The following is a 23,408-nucleotide window of genomic DNA, read 5'->3' on the forward strand; positions in this document are numbered from 1 at the left end:
TGACCTTGAACAAGACTAGTGCTGTGACCCTGGGCCAGCATAATGTATCCCTGGAGGAGTCCAACAGTATGACCTTCACATGGGTCTAGCACTGTGACCTTGGATGAGTCTTGGAAGCTTTCTAAGCTTCAGGATTTTCCTCTGCAACAAGAGAGGCCATAGCATCTGGTTCTCGCACTTAGCTGATAACCATTATTCTGGTCAGGCCAGGTTTGGGAACCACCAGAGTGGCTGAGCTTCTACTCCCACTAGAATCTGACCAAGTACTGTGATATAACTGACCATGTCTCAGAAGGTTATAAGGCAAACAAGAAGATGCAGGCAGAAGACAGCAAGGGATTGGAAGCACAAAGTCTTTCACTTTGGTCTGACATCTCTCAGAATAAATGGAATTTAAGAAGGGAAGAGGAATCAGTGTTGTGGCAAAGCAGGTTAAGCTGCTGTTTGTAATGCTGGCATCCCATATGGACACAGGTTCAAGTCCCAGCTGCTCCACTTCTGATCCAGCTCCGTGCTACATGCCTGGGAAAGCAGCAGAGGATGGCCCAAGTGCTTGGGCTCCTACCACCAACATGGGAGACTCAGTCCTGGATGAAGTTCAGGCTCTGGGCTTCAGTCTGGTCCAATCCCAGCCCTTGAGGAATGAACCAGCAGATGAAAGATCTCTCTCTGTCTCTCCTTTCTCTGTAACTCTGCCTTTCAAATAAATAGCTCTTTAAGAAAAGGCAGGGTGGTAGGGGCAGAACAGGTAAAATTTAGGGTTTTAGTTTTCTTAAGTGTGACAATGAGGTGAGAGGAGACTTGGGGAAAGCATCACATTTATAAATAGTATTGGAGGCATTTTCAGATCCTATATTATTTTATTCTAGTGGTTCTAACTGTATCAGTCTTTCTTGTATATCAGATTGAGAATTAAATTCTTATGGATGGTGGTATTGCCAAATGTGCTCACAGTCTCAGCCCACAGGGGTGCCCTATGTGCTGTATCTGAGTCTGTGCCCTCTTCCTGGCAGCTGTTTTAAGCTGTTTCGTCAAAGCAAAAGGACTTTTGTTCTTACAGGCCCAGATTTTTCTGTGCCAAGGAAATTATTTGCAGGAGAGCTGCTCCTAGTTACTTGTGACTGATTGGGAAACACAGTTGTCCTAAAGTCTTTCTTAAGAGCCCTTGGGGCTGCATGTTTACAATACTATTAAACACAACACCAAATAGTTTATATAGAAGGTTGGGAATGTTTGTTTTCACAAGCCCCAGGTAGCAGCTCTGATAACACATAAGACATGGTGCACAGAGGGGCCTGAAACAGAAAAGGGGACCATATGGGCCCCAAAGAAGCAAGACCAAAAGCTCTACCGGAGCCCCATGTGGAACCACGCCCCTGCTCCTGGCTGTCATTCCTTTGTCTCAGGCCCAGTTTCTCTCCTGAAGCCACCTGGACTCCACTAAATCACTTACTCTAAACAAGGCTCAAATTGCCCCAAATTAGCTGGCAAATGATTGATACAGAGCTCTCTGATAGCAATAAGAATGGTGTTTCATACTTATTAGCATCTTCTGAAGAGTTCCTCAAAAGGTATGAGAGAAACCCGGTGAGCTAAAGTAGCAGGGACCCTGGGCAGGGCGCTTGGCTGGCTCTAAGCTACCCAGGTGGGAGCAGGCTGGGTAGGCTGTGCATTCATCTTGTTTCTATGGGCCTCAATTCCCTAACCTAAAACATTGGAGGGGGAAGGAGAGCCTCTACATCCCCTCCCAGCTCTAGAAGTCCATGAGTCGTGATAGCGGAAGCCACACAGGTAAAGAGCATCTTCAGGCTGAATGTTCACAGCAGTGTGGCCTTAAATAGCAATCAGAACTCTCACTTCCCCTAGTGTTTGCACTGAGCTCCCATCTAATGACTCAATTCCCAAATGTCTGCAACAGGCTGGGGAATTCAATCCAGCAGGTGGCAAGGACCCAAGTACTTGAATTATCAGTTGCTGCCTCTCAGGGTACATGTTAGCAGGAAGCTAGAATCAGGAATGGAATCGGGACTCAAATCCAGGCACTCTGATATGTGGGCATCCCAACTGGTGTTCTAACTGCAATGTCAAATGCCCACTCGGCCAATTTTCTCTCTCTTTTTTTTTTTTTTTTTTCAGAAGGACACATATTGGGTTAGAGCCATGTTGAGAAGGTAAATTTGGGAAGGTGAAGGAAGATTTGAGCTCCCATACCTTTTTGCCCTTGCCCACTTGTCTCTGTGCTCCTATATCTCTATTTAGGTATGGTAACTTATCATGGTAACCAACAGGCCCACCTGCTTGGCTAGCTGCCCACAAGTGTGTTATGTAACAGTTTGGCTCTGGGCCACTTTTGTCTGTAAACCCATATAAAGGAACGGGGGGCCTAGCTAGGTGCAGTTGCCTATGTATGGATGTGAACACATATCTGGCTGCTTGTGGATGTGTGGCTGTGTGGCTGTGTGTGGCAATGTATGGATGTCTGCAGGTATCTTTGTGTGTGTGTGTGACTGCTGCCACAGACACAAAGGCAGATATCTCCTGTGGCCTCATTGCTATCGGGGCAAGTGGCTCTTTCTTGTGCATTTCTCACTGTCACTGTGGGTAAATGAGACAGAAAATCATAAACAGCTCCAAGTTGTTCTCTGACCTGTCAGAATCTGGACCTGCTTGTCCTGGGCCCTAAGATCCAAGCATACAAGCCCACTCTAATAACCTCATTTTAAACTGATTAGCTTGGTAAAGATTCTATTTCCAAGTAAGTCATGTTCAGTAAGAATTTCAGCATATCATTTTGGGAGGATGTTTAGGGAGACAATTAAACCCACAGTAATAGTCCACTTCTTCCCCTCCAAATTCACGTACTTCCTACACAAAGAATATATTTGCCCCATCCCAATCTTCCCCAAAGCCTTAATCATTCCAGAGTCAACTGTAGATACAAAATCTCATCTACTCCTCTGCCTCAACTCAAAGACCCAATCACATCATCTGCTGAACCAGAACCTGGCCAGGAGCACCAGGACACCATGCACCAGGCATCACCAGCATCCTGCCTGCAACAGACACTGGCAGGATGCCCAAGGCCTGTGCTGTCACATTCTGACAGCTCCTTTTATTAGTCACATTAGGTAGGGCCCAATAGTTCCTAGAGTCAGTTTCTTAAAAGAAATTCAAACATCTTTTAAAATGTCCTTTCAGAGAAAACAAAGAGGGAAGCATGTCAGAGCTTCCGGCTTTCCCAAGCACAGGGAGCCAAAGACTGGGGTCCTTTGTGCTTTCTAATGAAGAATTAAAGGCAGTTCTTCGAATCTGTGGTTTCAGAGTTAATTTCTCTTATTTTTTCTTTATTTTTTTTGTTTTTGTTTGGTCCCCCAGCTATTTCCACTACTGGCTATAAAGCAGCGCTGCGGTTCTGAGCCACGTTCAGGATTAGGAAAGCTCTAGAGTGGCAGCAATGCTGTGTGGTGGGGGTTGACACACAGTTTCACTGACCTTCCTCTCTGTCTTTGGAAGCACCCCATTCTGTCACGGGGCTGAAATAGGCCCAGGGATCAAGAAAATGCATTCCTACAGTGACTTCTCTAGAGGACAGCCTCAGTGTGTCCACTGACCGGGATCAAACTGAGGAGAGGAAGTGGGGGATGAGGGAGAGATGAAACAGAAGGACACAAAATGAGATTCAGATTAGAGAAAAAAAACATAGAGGGAGCCAGCACTGGGTTGCCTCCGACACTGGCATCCAATATGGGAGCCTGTTCCAATCCCAGCTGCTCCACTTCCTGTCCAGTGCCCAACTAATGTGCCTGGGAAAGCAGCGAAAGATGGCCCAAGTGCTTGGGTCCCTGCACCAACATGGGAGACCTGGAACAATCTTCTTGTTTCTGGCTTTGGTCTGGCCCAGCCCTGGCCACTGGGGCCATTTGGGGTGTAAACCAACAGATTGAGATTTCTCTCCTTCTTTCTGTCTCTCCCTCTCTCTCTCTTTAACTTTTCCTTTAAAATAAATAAAATAAATATTTTAAAAAATAAAAAGAAACAGGGAAGGCAGAAGCATTATAAGAAAGTAAAAAGAAAAACCTACAGGGAGAGGGAGAACAGAGAAAGCAAGGGAGATGGGTTTGGAAAAAGAACTGGCTGGCTGAGCTTTGCAAACATGGGTGCTCTTGGAAGCGGCTCAGCCTTTAGTTCTCAGAACCCTACCCCCAAACCTATCAGTGCCACTGAGGAGGGCAGATTGCCACCTCTGCCACTAAAGGGGCTCTCCCGAACTGCTGGCCAGGACCAGGGCTTCCAGGGAGCAATCCTTCAGTGCAGTACAACCGAGACTCCAGAACAAAGGACAGGCGTGCATTGCTGCACTCTGTGGCCATGGGCCCTTAGCTCATTGCAGCAAAACAAGTAATTGTACCACCTCCTCAACTCAGACCTTCAAAGCCTTGTTATTTGTGTCTGTCTTTAATATCTGTATGAACACGAATGAACCACTCTGGCTCATTCGGTGTCAGGTTGTTTATTCATTCAGTGGGAGAGATAGAAAATGATAGCTCCACTGCAACCAGCATGACTGTTTTCGTTCCATGTGACCACAACAGTCTTGTGAATTTTCTTAGTGTAAAAAGTTTCTTTCTTAAATTAACTGTCATAAGGGAGTGGTGAGACACCTTTACTGCATGTGTATGGATATCCATACATCTTTGTTTTAAATTTTTCAAGGTACAGCAGTCCCCGCCTTATCCACAGTTTTGCTTTCTGTAATTTCTGTTACCCACAGTCAATAGTAGTCTAAAAACACTGAATGGAAAATTCTAGAAATAAACAATTCATAAGTTTCAAATAACTTTCATTACAGTCTATTGTAATGTTCTATTTTGCTATTAGCTATTATTGTTTCTATGCCTAGTTTACAAACTTTTTTAAAAAATATTTATTTATTTGAAAGGCAGTTTCAGAGGGAAAAAGACACACATACACAGTTTGTCAGCCTGCTGATTCACTCCCCAAATGTCTGCAACAACCAGGGCTGGGCCAGGCTAAGCCAAGGAGCCAGGAACTCCACTGGGGTCTCCTACATGGGTGCCAAGGGCTCAAGAAACCCCATCATTTTCGGCTGCTACCCTATGTGCATTAACAGGGCGCTGGATATGAAGCAGATCAAATGGGACTTGAACCTGGCACTTTTATATGAGATGCCAACATTACAAGTGGTGGCTTAACTTGTTGTGCCACAATGTCAGCCCCTATAAATTTAACTTTACTACAGGTATGTATGTCTAGAAAAACACATGGGATTTACACACACACACGGTCCACTACTATACTAGACTTCAGATATTCACTGTGAATCTCAGAACGAGTTCCTCATGCATAGGGAATACTACTATAAACTCAGTTACACACCTAACTTGATGAGTTAAGTTTCTAAGGTGCCAATGTGGGAAGAACTTTTCTTTTTTCTCATAGTTTGGAGCACATGTGGTTAAATTTTATATCTCTCATTCACTCACTCAAGCGTTAAGTCTTTATCCAGGGCTTACCATGTGCTAGGTCCTGTGCCAGGCATTATGGAGATAAATGCCAAGCAAAACAGACACAGACTCTGTCAAGGAGTGTATAGTTTAGTGGGGGAGAGTGACATTGGCCAAATAATCATAGCTAGAAACTGTGCCAAGTGCCAACAAGGAACGGTACAAGATGTGCTGAGAGTATACAACATGGGGCTGGATCTGGGTCACCTTTCAGCTTAAATCTGGAGGGTAAGTAGTGGGTAATGAGGGAGGAGGGCATTCCAGGTATCATGAACAACATGTGCAAAGGCCAGGAGGCAGTTGGGTGCAAGGGTTTTCATGGAAACAAAAGGAGGCAGTGTGGCTACTTTGTAGAGAGCGGGGTGCTAAACAGGGCAGGAGGTGGGGAGGTAGAAGGGATAAGCAAGAAATCATTTAAGGACTGAGGATTTGTCAGGAAGGGTTGGAAAGTCAGGGCAGGGTTCTAAGCAGAGAAGTAACAGCATCAGGCTTGTGTTCAAAAGATCATTCTGGCTACTTTCTGGAGAATGCGTTGGGAGAAGAGTGAGTGTTTGGGACGTGAGAGAGTATTGGTAACATGGTCTGGGGCACAGACACAGAAATTCCACCATACAGGTTTCACATATCTGCACCATCTGTGGTTTTATTGCAGAAATGGAAGAGATAAGCGTGGATGTCAGAGGATTGCAAACACTGTGTAAAACGTCAGAAAGGAGAAATTGAGGTGTTTGAGTATGTGTGTGTGTTTAAAGGGAGGAACTCTCACTTTATTGATAGACTCCCAGGGCAGGGATGGACATTAGGATCATCTTTCAGATGCCTGAATATGTTCTTCAACGTCATCTGCCAAGTGATGGGGAGGTCTCAACCTTAGGAGGTCTCCCTCATCTTTGTGGGACACTCAAATCTACCTCTGTCTAAAGAGTTCACCCAGAGCTGGCGCTGTAGTTCACTTGGTTAATCCTCCACCAGCGGCACCGGCATCCCATATGGGCGCCAGGTTCTAGTCCTGGTTGCTCTTCTTCCAGTCCAGCTCTCTGCTGTGGCCCGTGAAGGCAATGGAGGATGGCCCAGGTGCTTGGGCCCCTGCACCCGCATGGGAGACCAGGAGAAGTACCTGGCTCCTGGCTTCGGATCGGTGTAGCTCCGGCCATGGCGGCCATTTGGGGGATGAACCAACGGAAGGAAGACCTTTCTCTCTGTCTCTCTCTCTAACTCTGTCAAAAAAAAAAAAAAAAAAAAAAGAGTTCACCCACAGATTTCCATTCTGCCTTTTAAAGAGCTAGATTCTTTATATAGGACGCTCTCCTACCATCAAATCTTCTGTTCTCTCATCATTCCACAGATGCTGCTGGGATTTCAAAGTCCCTTTATTCCAGGTTATGCACTGGTTCCAAGCTGACCAGGCCAAGCAGGCTACAAGCACCATCACTGGAATCACAGACCCTGGAGTGCTGTTACTGACATCTGAGATTACGTTTGCCCACCTGGTGGCCATATCAAACGATCAACTCACTGGGGCTTTTCATATACCGATGCCACTGCCTAGCTGTGTTTCCTAGCTCCCTCCCACCTCCCCCTGCTTGCCGCAGCCCATCAGGGGCCCAAGCATATTTCACATTTATCCCCATTCAATGACTCTCTCTCAAGATCATTGTGAATCCCACCCCTCATCATCACTTAATGAAATCTGAGAGCACTATTAGTGAAATCTAGCCTAAAACACCTCTTGGCTCCTTGTCAATTCCTTTCTTAGAAGAGGAGGTAGATCCAGGGATGGAAGTGAGGATAGGGGAGTGGGAGAGGGTTTCCTCCTTTCCGTGCCCTTGTGTTTCTCCAAACAATGGGAGATGGGGGTATGGAGAGGGAAAGGACGTCCAGTCTAGGTATGGTCCATCTCCAGTTGATAAATGTTTATCATTCCCACTTGAAGATGAATTTCAATTTTTCTTTGATGGCTCCTGGAAACCCCCCTGGCCGTTCACCGTTCACAGCGCCAGTTTGGCTGTTGGTTTAATCTACTGAGCACCTCTGACACGTTCTATCTTCTCCTAACTGCTCAAGCCACAAAGCACCAAGGAAGGGTCAAGCTCTGCCCCCTGCCTAAGCTCAAGAAACACAATAGGGAACACATTCATCTCAGCAGTTTTTTCTGGCTCTCCCTAGCATTTCCAACCTCAGCAAAAGCAGACAAAGCACCAGTGTAATCTGGGGAATACATAATTCATTCACTTTTATGTTCAATAAAATTGTGGAGCTCACGGCCTAGGTTATGTGCCACCGGGGACAGAGAATTCCTGCAAGGTGAAGTATGAAGATTTCAATTCAAGTGAGAGATTAAAGAAAAATCTAAAGTCCGGCCTCAGGTACAAAACACTCAGTATTTTAAAATAAGGGTAAAACTAGAGCCTATTTTCTAAATCCAAGGCCTCCACACGAGCAGCAGAATTCTTCTGTGGGACCAGCCCCTAGGTTCTGTGAATATTAGTTTATAAAATAGCTCCAAGGACCACTATTTACAAAAGTGTTTAAAGAAAAAAGAATCGAGGAGAAAGAGCAGATAATGAGAAGGAATGTGAGTGAGGATTCACAGACAGCACTGTTACACTCCTTTCAGTTAGAGTTTTCTGGGGGCTTGTTTCAACCTGGCACCCTGGGCCCGGAACAGAAGCTGCTGGGGTCGCCACACAGCCAGAGGACAGCGTCAGGCACGCGTAGGGAAATCAGAAGCAGGGGCCATGGAGAGTGCTGGGGGCAACGGCTCCAACCAAAAGCCGCCCAGGGGGCCAGAGTAGGGGGTGCCACCGCTGCACCCAGCCCAGCCACTCGGGGCCCAGGTGGCCCCCGGGATACCCCTTGGGGTCACCGAGGCTCTGCCCCGACACCCCGCCGCATCCGTGGGTGCCTCGCGAGCTCCCGGCCAGTGGTCCCCGCTCCAGGTGGGTGCGCAGCGCGGTGTCACTTTACCTGCGCGCAGAGGGTCGTCCGGAGAAGCCATGGGGGCAGGATGGGGGCAGACGAGCGCCCGAGTCGGGCTGGGCGGCCTCCGGGACTGGGGAGGAGAGCGGGACCACAGTAAAATCCTGCTCTTCCAACGCGCTCCCAGCAAAGCTAGGCAGCTCTGCGCGCCCCTGCTCCACCTCCACCTCCTCCTCCTCCTCTACCTCCTCCTCCTTCTCCCCGTCTCCGTTTCCACCGCTTCTTCCTCGTGCTCACTTCCTGCTTTGCCAATTAGCAAAGCCCCTTCTCTGCGCGTCCCTCCCTCCAGAGGCGTGCGGCGGGGGCCGAGGCTCCAAGGCAGCAGGCTGGAGCGCAGAGAGAGCTCCCGCCCCCCGCCCCCGCTGGGGTCCAGGGCATCCCCTGTGCCCCTGGTGCACTTCCTGTCCCGCGCCCACGTTCCCCTGTGCGGGTCCCACCGCGGGGCTAAGACTATTGCAGCCACGGGACAGACGAAACGGCCGCCGCAGGTCGCCTTCCCGGCTCCCTAATCGCTCCCCAGCTGGGACTCACCTCACACAGGCCTGGGCCGAGATGCCTGCCGGCGATCTGATATTTAAACAATTTCCTCATCTTTAGACAGACTGTGCCGCTGCATGATGGCACACGCTAATACTTTCTATTTGGATTGTTCTTTGGCATTAGTTATTACATGACCTCCAGGGTGAATGCTACACAAAGCAGACTTGAGGCGCACACTCATAGCCTCTCTAGAAAACACTGCTTCAGGTTCTCTGGGAAATGCTCAACTGGTCCTCTAAAAATATAACTTGTTTGATTCAAATGGGATTTTATACCACTTCCTTAAGTGAGCATTGATTGCAATAATTTATTAAGAATATATTTAATATTGCTACATTTTAACTAAACATTTAATTAAAACTTAATTTATTATTGGAATGTTACAGGCAATTTAAATTTACTAGGAATCTCTAAAGAGTTTTAAATCATTGATACCTTCATACCTAAGAACTCAATCACAAAAATTGGTTTGAAAGAGTTAAGAATAGTAGTTAGTGTACAATATTATCAGTCAGTTACCGTACGGAAGTAACCTCTAGCTGAACACTGAGCCCTGAAAGATTCAGGAGAGTGGCAAGTGTCTACATACCCTCTTGGTGACCAGCAGGTTGCTTTGTGCCTCTCCCCATCTGTTTAGTCGTCCTGAGGCCCATGGCACATTGAAGACTGCCGTCTTATTCTCTGGAATTTTCCATGGAAGAAATACGTTCAAGAGAAGAGGGTGCTCACTGTATGCTGAACCACAGCAAAAACTTGAAGACGAAAGCTCTTGCAAATTTGTGGGTGGGAGGATAAACTTCCTCTTGGTCTACCTTCTGATAGGAAGGGAATTTTTTTAAGGGTATTTTCTCATAGAATCCATTTTGAGGTTTGGTTTGTGGTTCTTTCTGTACTTTACATGCAGATGGAATTGTTTGTGAGGTTGGCTGTCAGGAACCACAAGTCAAGTTAGGCTCTCTCTTTCTCAGCAGCACAACCTCAAGTGTCACTCTAATGAGGGTTTGCTTTACAAAACTCTGAACTGTAATTCATCCTCTTATCATGCCTATCTTTCACTATATCAAATAGAAGCTGGGTGGTAGAAATGCATTTTAAGGTTAATTTTTTCAGAAAGAAGACTGATGAGGTACATGTTTTTCCCTTTCATTCCATTTTTTTGTGCCTCCTTCCCTATGAATCAAAATCTCTTCATCATTATCTTTTTTTTCCTGTGTGCTTTGTGATATATAAAGTATAATGCAAATGGAAGCTATGATATTTTGAAATTTACAAAAAATTAATTCAAAAATAATTCTCAGACACTGAGTTCCCAAAGGGTCCTCACGCAATTTGCTGTTAGCAAATTGTCAGCACTTTCTTCTAGTGCAGCCCAAAGAATGTTTTAAAACACTTTTGAAAATAGACATTTTCAATATTTCCTAATAGCACCCAGATACTCAAGAATCTCAGAGAGATATGTTCAATTTCATATTTCTACTACTTCCTGATTTTTAAAAGATTTTTATTTATTTATTGATATGAAAGGGAGAGTAAGAGAGAGATAGAAAGAGCTTACATCTACTGGTTCACCCCCCCCCCCCAAATACCCATAACAGCTGGGGTTTAGCCAGGCTGAAGCCAGGAGCCAGGAACACCATCCAGATCTCCCACGGGGGTGGCAGGAGCCCAAGTACATGGGTCATCACACACTACCTCCCAGGCACATTAATAAGCAGCTGGATCAGAAGCTGTAGAGTAGCAGCAACTCAACCAAGCACTCCAATATGGGATGTGAGAGTCCCAAGCAACAGTTTAATTCAATGCACCACAACACCCACTCCAGCTTTGCTGCTCTTTTAGTGACCTCCAATCTTCCTTTTCTGATCAATGGATATTAGCAGATTTAGTAATCATAGTGTCAACCATGCTGGATTTGACTCCTGAGCCTATCACCATGAGGTTATGCTACCTTAAGCAAAAAACAAAAGCTCTGAGTCTGTAAGGGTTTGCGGAATTGTGAAAATCGCTGAAACAATATATACTTAAAAATACTTAAACCAGTGCCTGTCACACAGTAGGTATAAATACAGCAGCTACATTTTTGCCTTCATTCTTTCTTTGGAAGTTAATCTATTCAGAGAAGCTATTATTGCCCTTGTTACAAAAAATGAACTAATTTTTTTTAAATTATTTTACTTGAGAGGCAGAGTTAGAGACAGAGACAGAGAGATACAGAGACAGACAGAGAATCTTCCATTTGCTGGTTCACTCCCTGAGATGGCCACAATGGCGGGAGCTAGGCCAGACCAAAGCCAGGAGCTAGGACCTTATTCTGGATCTCCCATGTGAGTGTAGGGGCCCAAGCACTTGGGCCATTCTCTGTTGCTTTCCCAGGTGCATCAGCAGGGAGCTAGATTGAAAGTGGAGCAGCCAGGACACAAACCAGTGGCCCATATGGGATGCCAGCTCACAGGGAGTGGCTTAACCTGCTATGTAACAGCACTTGCCCCATGAGCTAATATTAATTACAGTGTTTATACATAGCATGATCAGTGGATTAATTGGTAGCAATTCGTAATGCAATTTTTTAACACTATCCCCACAGACAATATCTACAGCTGAGTTTTCCAGCTTTCTGTGAATAGGCACACTGGTAGGTAGCAGGCTCAAGTGGGGCATCAGGATTGGGTTCCAGGCTCCAGGCTTTGGCCTGGCCTGGTCCCAGGTATTGTCATTCAGGGAGTGAAACAGTGAGTGGGAGATTTTTGTCTGCTTTCTCTATCTCTGTGCCTTTCAGATATGCATTATATGTATTAAATTAATACATATTTACGGCCGGCGCCATGGCTCACTAGCCTAATCCTCCGCCTTGCTGCGCCAGCACACAGGGTTCTTGTCCCGGTCGGGGCACCGGATTCTGTCCCGGTTGCCCCTCTTCCAGGCCAGCCCTCTGCTGTGGCCAGGGAGTGCAGTGGAGGATGGCCCAAGTGCTTGGGCCCTGCACCCCATGGGAGACCAGGATAAGTACCTGGCTCCTGCCATCGGATCAGCGCGGTGCGCCGGCTGCAACACGCCGGCCGCGGCGGCCATTGGAGGGTGAAGCAACGGCAAAGGAAGACCTTTCTCTCTCTCTCTCTCACTGTCTACTCTGCCTGTCAAAAAAATAAAAATAAAAAAATACATATTTACACACATAATACATTTGCTTTATATGCTCTTATGGGATTGTGTGTGATGAAAAGGACCCAATGAAGCACTAAATTTGTAGATCTCCTCATTTTTGGAATAGATATTTATTTTTAAAGATTCATGTATTTATCTGAGAGGTAGAGTAAGAGAGAGAGAGAGCATGCCACAGGAAGATGCTTAACCCACTATGCCTCAGCACTGGCTTCCAGATGCTTATTAAATTGTGTTCAGAGTGCTTTAAAGTAGTTGTACTAGGTCTCTGTTTTGCCATCTAACAACTTCAACTTCTTCTCCTTCTCCTTCTCCTTCTCCTTCTCCTTCTCCTTCTCCTTCTTCTTCTGACAGGCAGAATTACACAGTGAGAGAGAGAGAGAGAAAGGTCTTCCTTCCATTGGTTCACCCCCGAAATGGCCGCTACAGCCGGTGTGCTGTGCGATCCGAAGCCAGGTGCTTCCTCCTAGTCTCCCATGCAGGTGCAGGGCCCAAGCACTTGGGCCATCCTCCACTGCCTTCCCGGGCCACAGCAGAGAGCTGGACTGGAAGAGGAGCAACCGGGACAGAACCAGCGCCCCAACCAGGACTAGAACCCTGAGTGCCGGCACCACAGGCAGAGGATTAGCCTAGTGAGCCGCGGTGCCGGTGCCATCTAACTTCTTATAGAGGGGCCCAGTTTTCTTCTGGAGAATCACCTTGCCTACTTTCAGTCCATGCAACCAAGTAGAAGCAACATTACCTCTGATTTGCAGCTCCGGAGGCTGGTGTAGGACTCAGTAATAGCCTTGCAAAGCACTGCTAGAGTAAGCCAATGAGCCAAGGAAGAGATGCACAGGATCTTGCTGGGACTTTGGGGATGGGTCTTTGAATAACTTGCCCAAGAGCACACAGATGGGATGTGGTAAAATAGCTAGGAGGAGTGAAACATTTAGGAAGATCACTATTATAGAGAGCCTTGAATGTCAAGCAAAAGCATTTAAAACTGGTTTTTAGACAGCAGGAAGCCAAGGAAGCTAGTTTTTGAAAAGTAGCAAGAGAAAATTGGTGTTTTTGGAGGATTAGTCTGGCAGCTGTGTGTAGGATGGAACAGAGCAAGGAGAGAATGCAGGCCGAAAGATTGTTTAATCTTCGCAATACACTGTAATTTATTAGAGTGAATGTATTTCATCACCCAAATGTGGAGGAAACTGGTATCAGAAAGTTCTAAACCTTCCTTTGTTGCCTTCTTACTCATTCAATGTTACAGGCAAATCAATCGCCTTGCAGATTTGCACACAGAGATAAAATAATCTGGAAAGGTGCTTCCAAAATGTTAATAGAGGGATTAACGACATAAATAGGTAAAATATTATTTTTGCTGATGTGGTTACTGTTTGTCAAAGGAACAATATCCTGCTGCATATATTTAAGCATGAATAGTTCTTCAAGTTTCCTCTCCTTGTTTAAGCAGAGGATTACATCTCTCTTGCCTACTCATGGTTTACTTTGAGTTGTTTACCCAGTAGAAGCATGACCTCTTTCGTTACCCACAAAGAGAATAACAAATATGGGTAATTTTCAGAATCACTTAGAATGGTGGGGAGTGGGAAACAGAGAAAGGAGAAGAGATGAGGCAAAAAAAAGGTGTGGCTGATGGCTATGGAGGGAGCACTTTTATATTAAGTATCCTCCTGCAGTCTCAGGAGCTTCACTCCCCACCTTGAGGAGTTCCTGGTGCTTTGAATTTGGGTGTTTCTGGCTCAGCAACATTTATAGTTCCCAAGTGAATGCCTTCACACAAAGCAATATACAAGGGTTTTCCAAAAATAAATAGAAGATGCATATTATGAAAACACTCTGCAAGGATTTCAATTTTTTGCACCAAAATGGATTTATCTTTTAATTCATTTTTTCCATGAACTCTTTGAAATACCCTCATATTTCTTGATTTACAGTGAAAATTTGTTCAAAGAGATGAGTTTTATACAGTGAAGCCTAAAATCCAACTAACTAAAGCCAGCTGGAGATTTTGTTTTGTGTTTGTTTTTGTTACTGCTGTTAGCAGAAAAGGATAAGTAGAAATAAAACCCAGTGCCATCAGTGGGCATAATCAGTGAGCGCGCCATCTTCTGTGCTTTCGATCCCCACAAGGTAGGACAGAGCCTCAGGCTGCTGACTCAAGAATCCAAGAAATCATGGATCACTTTGAAAATTCACTTAATGTGTTGTCACTTAGAACCTATTCTGAGTTAAGACAAGAAGGTGGACCTAAGTGAATCAGCTGATAAACTATTAGAACAAAGACATGAATAAGGTTTGTGGAGGAGATACCAAACACCCACAGCTTTATCATATACTAACAATACCCAGCTGGGGGAAAGGTGCATTGCACAGCAACAAATGAAACTACAAGGTAACTAGGAATAAATTCAGTAAAACTATGTAATGGCATCACTGTAAACACTACAAAACTTTTCTGAAAGACATAAAGAAAAATTGACTACACAGAGAACATATATGGGTTTAAAAGATAAGCCTAGAAGTGGGCTTTTGATCCAGTAGTTGAGACACCAGTTAGGACACTAAAACCTCACATCAGAGTGCCTGGGTGCAATTCTCAACGTCGGCTACGATTTCTAGCTTCCCTCCGACACAGATCCTCCCTCCAACGTGGCCGGTAGGTGAGAGCTCAGTTGACTGGGTCCTTGCCACCCATGTGGGAAAACTGGATTGCGTTCCCAGCTCCCAGCTTTGGTCCCAAAGAGATTGTCTGGATTTCTTTATGTCTGTCTGTCTCTCTCTGATTCTTAAATACATAAAAATAAATAGGTTAATATTTTAAAAAGATAAAAAACCTTAATATTATAAAGATAGTCTTGATTCTCTAATTAATATCTAGAGTCAATGCAAACCCAGACTAACAATATTTTCTTGGAACATAAATCTGACTGAAAAATATCTATAGAAGAGGAAATTAGGAAATTCAAGATGTTTTTGAAAAAGAATAGGAAAATTGATTTGCCCCATTAGATAGCAAGATATTATAAAACCACAGTAATCAAAACGGTGAGCATTGGTGAAAGAAAAGCAAAAACAAAAAAGGTTAATGGAACAGAACAAAAGTTCAAGGCACAGACCCACGTGTATTTTTCAATTTTTTTTTTTTTTTTAATTTCAGTACCTGGAACCGCCAGTTCCGTGTGAAAGGTCAGCTCAGTATCCATATTCAGATGGACCTGGTACCAAGACAGCAAGGATTATAATTTTATTTTTTTAAATTTATTTGACAGGTAGACCTATAGACAGTGAAAGAGAGAGACAGAGAGCTTCCTTCTGTTGGTTCACTTCCCAAATGGCCGCTACAGCCAGCACTGCGCCGATCTGAAACCAGGAGCCAGGTGCTTCTTCCTGGTCTCCCATGTGGGTGCAGGGGCCCAAGCACTTGGGCCGTCCTCCACTGCCCTCCCAGACCACAGCAGAGAGCTGGACTGGAAGAGGAACAACTGGGACTAGAACCCAGCACCCATATGGGATGCTGGCACCGCAGGCGGAGGATTAACCAACTGAGCCACAGCGCCAGCCCATCAATTTTAATATACAATAGTGATACTTAACTGATAAAAAGACAGAAAGTTCAGAAATTGGCAATGGGATTTTTTTTTAACTTTTATTTAATGAATATAAATTTCCAAAGTACGGCTTATGGACCACAATGGCTTCCCCCCCACAACGTCCCTCCCACCCGCAACCCTCCCCTTTCCCACTCCCTCTCCCCTTCCACCCACATGAGGACCCATTTTCGATTCTCTTTATATACAGAAGATCAGTTTAGCATACATTAAGTAAATATTTCAACAGTTTGCTCCCACACAGAAACATAAAGTGAAAAATAATAGATGATTTTTTAAATGATGATGAAATCAGATCAGACCTATTGTCATGTTTAATCCCAGTGAGAGTCAAGTTGGGAATTGATAATTTCTTCTTCTTCTTTTTTTTTTTTTTAACAGAAGATCAGTTTAGTATACATTAAGTAAAGATTTCAACAGTTTGCACCCCCATAGAAACACAAAGTGAAATATACTGTTTGAGTACTCGTTATAGCATTAAGTCTCAATGTACAGCACATTAAGGATAGAGATCCTACATGAGGAGTAAGTGCACAGTGACTCCTGTTGTTGACTTTACAAATTGACACTCCTGTTTATAGCATCAGTAATCACCCTAGGCACCAGTCATGAGTTTCCAAGGCTATGGAAGCCCCTTGAGTTCTCCGACTCTTATCTTGTTTAGACAAGGTCATAGTCAAAGTGGAGGTTCTCTCCTCCCTTCAGAGAAAGGTACCTCCTTCTTTGAAGACCTGTTCTTTCCACTGGGATCTCACTCACAGAGATCTTTCATTTAGGTTTTTTTTTTTTTTTTTTTTTGGCCAGAGTGCCTTGGCTTTCCATGCCTGAAATACTCTCATGGGCTTTTCAGCCAGATCCGAATGCCTTTAGGGCTGATTCTGAGGCCAGAGTGCTGTTTAGGACATCCGCCATTCTATGAGTCTGCTGAGTATCTCGCTTCCCATGTTGGATCACTCTCCCCTTTATTTATTCTATCGGTTAGTATTAGCAGGTACTAGACTCGTTTATGTGCTCCCTTTGACTCTTAGTCCTTTCATTATGATCAATTGTGAACTGAAATTGATCACCTGGACTAGTGAGATGGCATTGGTACATGCCACCTTGATGGGATTAAATTGGAGTCCCCTGGTATGTTTCTAACTCTACCATTTGGGGCAAGTCAGCCTGAGCATGTCCCAAATTGTACATCTCTTCCCTCTCTTATTCCCACTCTTATGTTTAACAGGGATCACATTTCAGTTAAATTTCAACCCTTAAGAATAACTGTGTATTAATTACAGAATTAAACCAGTCATATTAAGTAGTACAGATAAAAAAAACTACTAAGAGGGATAATGTATTAAGTTGTTCATTAACAGTCAGGGCTATGCTGATCAAGTCACCGTTTCTCATAGTGTCCATTTCACTTCAACAGGTTTCCTTTTTGGTGTTCAGTCAGTTGTCACCGATCAGGGAGAACATATGGTATTTGTCCCTTTGGGACTGGCTTATTTCACTCAGCATGATGTGTTCCAGATTCCTCCATTTTGTTGCAAATGACTGGATTTCATTGTTTCTTACTGCGGTATAGTATTCTAAAGAGTACATATCCCATAATTTCTTTATCCAGTCTACCGTTGATGGGCATTTAGGTTGGTTCCAGGTCTTGGCTATTGTGAATTGTGCTGCAATAAACATTAGGGTGCAGGCCGCTTTTTTGTTTGCCAATTTCATTTCCTTTGGGTAAATCCCAAGGAGTGGGATGGCTGGGTCGAACGGCAGGGCTATATTCAGGTTTCTGAGGAATCTCCAGACTGACTTCCATAGTGGCTTGACCAGTGGCAATGGGATATTTTATGATTTATATGAACAATGCAGTTTAATTCTTTCCCTTACCTTCTACACAAAAGCAAGTTTTGGAGAGACTAAAAATCTAACTGTAAAGCACTTACTTTTAATTTATTAAGAGAACATTAGAGAATGTCTTAATAACTTTGGGAAAGGGGCAGATATTTTGGTGTAGCAGGTAAAGCCACTGCCTGCGATGCCAGCATCCCATATGGGCATTGGTTTGTGTCCTGGTTGCTCCACTTCCAATCCAGCTCCCTGATAATGGCCTAGGAAAAGCAGCAGAAGATGGCCCAAGTGTTTGGGCCCCTGCCATCCATGTGGGAGACCTGGAAGAAGCTTCTGGTTTCTGGAGCCTGGCCCAGTGCTGCCCAGTGAAGCCATCTGGGGAGTGAATCAGTAAATGGAAAATCTCTCTGTCTCTGTCTCTTCCTCTCTCTGTTTGATGACTTTCAAATAAATAAAATAACAATAACTTCAGTAAAAGGAAAAGCTTTCTGGGGTCAGCGCTGTGGCATAGCAGGTAAAGCCTCTGCCTGCAGTGCCAACATCCCATATGTCCACTGGTTTGAGTACCGGAATGCTCCACTTCCAATCCAGCTCTCTGCTATGGCCTGGGAAAGTAGTAGAAGATGGCCCAAGTCCTTGGATCTCTGCACCCATGTGGGAGACCTGGAAGAAGCTCTTGGCTCCTGGCTTCAGATTGGTGCTGCTCCAGCCATTGCGGCCAATTGGGGAATGAACTAGCGGATGGAAGACTCTCCCTCTCTCTCCGCCTCTCCTCTCTTTGTGTAACTCTGGCTTTCAAATAAATAAATCTTAAAAAAAAGCTTTCTTAAAATCATAAAAGAAAACTAATAACCTAATCAGGTAAAAATTTAAATTCTGTGTCACAAGATAACAGAAAGTTATAACACAGAGGACAAACTTGGATAAATTAATTCTAACATGTATAAAACAAAGGTTTAGGGGCCAGCGTTGTGTCATAGCAGGTAAAGCCACTGCCTGCAGTGCCAGCATCCCATATGGGCAATGGTTCAAGTACCGGCTGCTCCGCTTCCAATCCAGCTCTCTTCTATGGACTGGGAAAGCAGTAGAAGATGACTCAAGTCCTTGGGCTCCTATACCCACATGGGAGACCAAGAAGAAGGCTCCTGGCTTTGGATCGGTGCAGCTCTGGCTATTGTGGTCATGTGGGGAGTCAAGCAGTGGATAGAAGACCTCTCTGTGTATCTCTGCCTCTGCCTCTCTGTAACTCTGCCTTTCAAATAAAAATGAATAAATCTTAAAAAAAAACACAAAGGTTTAGAAACAATTTTAAATATTTCTTCAAATAAATTAAAATAGAATAAATAAGAATTCATGATAAGGATAGACAAACACTAAATATAAAAATTCCTAGAAAATGGGACAGGCACTGTGGTACAGTGAGTTAAGCTGTCACTTGTTAAGGCTGGCATTCCATATTGCAGCACAGGTTCGTGTCCTGGCTGCTCTGCTTCAGATCCAGCTCTCTGCTAATGCATATGGAAAAGCAGCAGAGGAGCCCAAGTGCTTGGATCCCTGCCACCCATATGGTAGATCTGGATGGAGTTCTGGGCTCCTGGCTTCAACCTGACCCAGCCCCAGCCATTGTAAGCATTTTGAGAGTGAACCAGCAGACAGAAGATCTTTTTCTCTATTTCTCCCACTCTCTCTGTCATTCTGCCTTTCAAATAAATAAAATAAATCTTTTTTAAATCCCAGAATAAAACTGAACAATATAAATATGAAAAGGCACTTAAACTCAACAAAAATAAGAGCAATTCAAATTAAAATGATAATGAGTGAGCAAATTGGTAAAAATTTTAAAGCTTGTTCAAATAAAATATTAGTAAGAATGTGGAGAGACAGGTCTTAATACACTATAAGAAAGTAAATTGATATGGGTCACATCATAGAGAAATTAAATCTATGCATATCCCCTAAACAAATTCTTACACATGGGTAAAGGAGACAAACATAAGAATGTTGGTCACAGCATGGTTTGTTATAGTAAAGATTAGAAATAACCAACAGTAGGAAAACAGATAGATATGACATAACATTCATGGAAGAGAATATTTCATAGAAGTTATAAGGAATAAGCTGAAAAATTTAAATGATCAGGCATGGAAAGCCAAGACACTCTGGCAAAAGATCTCTGCGAGTGAGATCCCAGTGGAAAGAACAGGGCATCAAAGAAGGAGGTACCTTTCTCTGAAGGGAGGAGAGAACCTCCACTTTGACTATGACCTTGTCTAAACAAGATAAGAGTCGGAGAACTCAGAGGGCTTCCATAGCCTTGGAAACTCATGACTGGAGCATAGGGAGATTACTGATGCCATAGACAGGAGTGTCAGTTGGTAAAGTCAACAACAGGAGTCACTGTGCACTTACTCCTCATGTAGGATCTCTATCCTTAATGTGCTGTACATTGAGATTTAATGCTATAACGAGTACTCAAACAATATATTTCACTTTGTATTTCTATGGGGGTGCAAACTGTTGAAATCCTTACTTAATGCATACTAAACTGATCTTCTGTAAAAAAAAAAAAAAAAAAAAAAAGAAAGAAATTATCAATTCCCAACTTGACTCTCACTGGGATTAAACATGACAATAGGTCTGATCTGATTTCATCATCATTTAAAAAATATCATCTATTATTTTTCACTTTATGTTTCTGTGTGGGAGCAAACTGTTGAAATCCATACTTAATGTATACTAAGCTGATCTTCTGTATATTAAGATAATCGAAAATGAATCTTGATGTGAATGGAAGGGGAGAGGGAGTGGGAAAGGGGAGGGTTGTGGGTGGGAGGGACGGTATGGGGGGGAAGCCATTGTAATCCATAAGTCGTACTTTGGAAAATTATATGCATTAAATAAAAGTTAAAAAAAAATAAAAATAAAAAAAAATTTAAATGAAAAGATAAGTTGTAGGATGATACAAGGTAGATACAAATCAATATGTTTTCTATAACTATATGTAAAATCTTGCAAAACAGATATGCATCAACTTTGCCTTGCAACCAAGACAGAGTAAAAGGAACAGATCTATCCTTCTGCCTGAAAGAATAACAACAAAAGACACAGGCAAAATATATGAAACAATAGCTTTTAAGGCACAGCATACTAGGTAAAGAAGGACTGTAATCTCCAGGAGGAGCTGGGATACAAAGTGATCCCTCTAATTGCCCCAGCTTACTTTCTTGAGTGATGTCTAAGCCACAGTTCAAAGAAAGGGAACTTGGGTAGAGGCTGGTAGACTACTTGGTTTGAGTACAAAAGCCTGAGAGTGTGAGAAGACCAAGGCAGCTAGAAGTCTCAGGACAGAGTTGTGTAAAGACTTCCCAGAGGGCATCCCAGACATCTATGGAACATCCTTCTTGAGGACTCAGAAGAACACTTAATGATTGGTGCATATATGTTAGAAATTGCACAGGGCTGGGGAAAGAACCACATGATGTTAGAGGGAACAGTGTCTGGGAAGGCAGTGGATGATGGCCCAAGTACTTGGTACCCTTGTCATCCATAGGTAAGACCGGAATGGAGTTTCAGGCTCCTGGCTTCGACCTGGCCCAGTCCCAGCTGCTACAGCCATTTGGGGAGTTAACCAGGGGATGGAACACTCATGCTGTCTCTGTTTCTGTCTCTGTCTCCTCTCTCTCTGCTGCTCTGCCTTTCAAATAAATAAATATTTTTTTAAAACAACTATTTTCCAGACCTGCATTAAAAAATATCTCTGTCGAGCCGGCGCCGTGGCTCAATAGGCTAATCCTCCACCTTGCGGCGCCGGCACACCGGGTTCTAGTCCCGGTTGGGGCGCCGGATTCTGTCCCGGTTGCCCCTCTTCCAGGCCAGCTCTCTGCTATGGCCAGGGAGTGCAGTGGAGGATGGCCCAGGTGCTTGGGCCCTGCACCCCATGGGAGACCAGGAAAAAGCACCTGGCTCCTGGCTCCTGCCAGGATCAGCGCGGTGCGCCGGCTGCAGCGGCGGCCATTGGAGGGTGAACCAACGGCAAAAGGAAGACCTTTCTCTCTCTGTCTCTCTCTCTCTCACTGTCCACTCTGCCTGTCAAAAAAAAAAAAAAAAAAATCTCTGTCAAATAAAAATATTTTAAGATAAAAATATAAATCAACCACAAGAAAAAAAGGAGACAAAAGTAAAGATACCAGATTTCTCATCAGCAACTAGGCAAGGCAGGAGTTAGTAGAGCACCTTTGAAGTGGACAGTGGAGCAACATCTTTCAAGAATTGAAAAAAAAAAATCTGTCAACCTAGAATCGTACATCTCGTAGAAAAATCTTTGAAAAACAAACACATGACTTTTTTTAGACACACAAAGTTGACAGTATTCATCTTTAGTAGATCTGCACTGCAGGAAATGTTAAAGGAGTCCTCAGGGAGATGGAATATAAACTAGATGAAAATCTGAGTCTACACAAAGGAATGAGGAGCACCAGAGATTATAAAACTATGTGAGTAAGTAGAAAATGACTTTTTTTTGTTTTTTAAGTCTTTTTTAAAAATAATTTTTAAAAGCAAAATAGTAACAATGCCTCTGGCACTCATAATATAGTAGAAAGATAAATTAATGACAACATTGCTCAAAAACCTTGGAGGAGAAAAATGGAGTATTTTGCAAAGGTTTTTATGCATGAATTGTTATAATAGCACTTATAGATTTACTGCGACATGTTAAAGATATATACAATAAATTCTAAAACAACCACCAAATAACACAAACAAGAATTATAGCTAGTAAGTCAATTAAGGAGAGAAAATGAAAACAGAAATAATATAGCTTAGCAGTTTCTAAAATATGAAATATATACTTACCATATGACTCAGCCATTCCATTTAATGCATATGTCTGTACCCAATTTTGTACATGAATTTAAAACCTAGAACTATAAAACTTCTAGAAGAAAACATAGGCAAAAATTCTGTGGCTTTTGTTTAGACAAAGAGTTGTTAGATATAACAACAAAACCATGATACCAAAAGAAAAAAAATGAAAAATTAGACTTCTTTAAAATTTTAAACTTTTGCTTTTGTAGATAAACTGCAGGAGAATGGAAAGGCCAGCTGCTGTGGGAAAAAATATTTGCAAAGCATATATTTGACAAGGAACTTTTATCTAGAACAGAAAAATAATCTTTGACACTTAATTATAAAGAAGCAATTAATTCAATATAAAATAGACAAAATACTCGAAACAGATATTTTACCAAAGAATATAGCAAATAAGATCATAGCACTAGACTTTTGGGAAATTCTAATTAATTCAAACCAATGAGATACTATTTCACTTGTTGGCTAAAATTCAAAAGACTGATCATACAAGTGTTGGCAAGCATAGGAAGATATGGTAATTCTAATGTCCAAATGGTTAGTACATTAAAGGATATAACCACTTTGAAAAATCATTTGACAATTTCATAAAATTTTAAATATACACCTAATATGATCTTGCTATTCTATTTCTATTATACTTGCCCAAGGTTTTAAAAAGCATATATACAAATACTTGTACACAGATATGCATATTCATGGTAGCCTGAAATGTCCAACAGGTGAATAAAGAGAAAAAGTGGTATATCTTTACAGTGGAATACTACTCAGCAATAAAAGGAATGAACTACTGTTATATACACACTGACAACACAAGCAAATCTCAAAATAGTTATGCTGGGTGAGAAAGGTTGCAAATAAGCAAGCAAACCAAAAGAATGTATACTCT

The 23,408-nt window shown here is 43.2% G+C and overlaps 1 protein-coding gene across 4 annotated transcripts in view; it reads right to left on the bottom strand.

The window, feature by feature from the left end:
- The window catches only part of EDARADD (EDAR associated via death domain), a 171,871-nt gene that overhangs the window by 78,422 nt on the left and 70,041 nt on the right, over positions 1 to 23,408 (bottom strand). The window contains exons 1-2 of one of the 4 annotated variants that reach the window (XM_070055578.1): positions 9,036 to 9,133; positions 8,493 to 8,577 (exon numbers count right to left, since the gene is read on the bottom strand). The exons of 1 other annotated variant lie outside the window; for it this stretch is intronic. In XM_070055578.1, coding sequence (XP_069911679.1) covers positions 8,493 to 8,577; positions 9,036 to 9,095 — 145 coding nt within the window. In that variant the 5' untranslated portion in view covers positions 9,096 to 9,133. Of the gene's footprint in view, positions 1 to 8,492; positions 8,578 to 9,035; positions 9,134 to 9,633; positions 9,806 to 23,408 lie in introns of those variants that run through there. 2 more of the 4 variants (XM_017347712.3, XM_051820774.2) reach the window with 2 other exon arrangements.

Source organism: Oryctolagus cuniculus, chromosome 13 (genome assembly GCF_964237555.1).
Source record: "Oryctolagus cuniculus chromosome 13, mOryCun1.1, whole genome shotgun sequence".
Lineage (NCBI taxonomy): Eukaryota > Metazoa > Chordata > Mammalia > Lagomorpha > Leporidae > Oryctolagus > Oryctolagus cuniculus.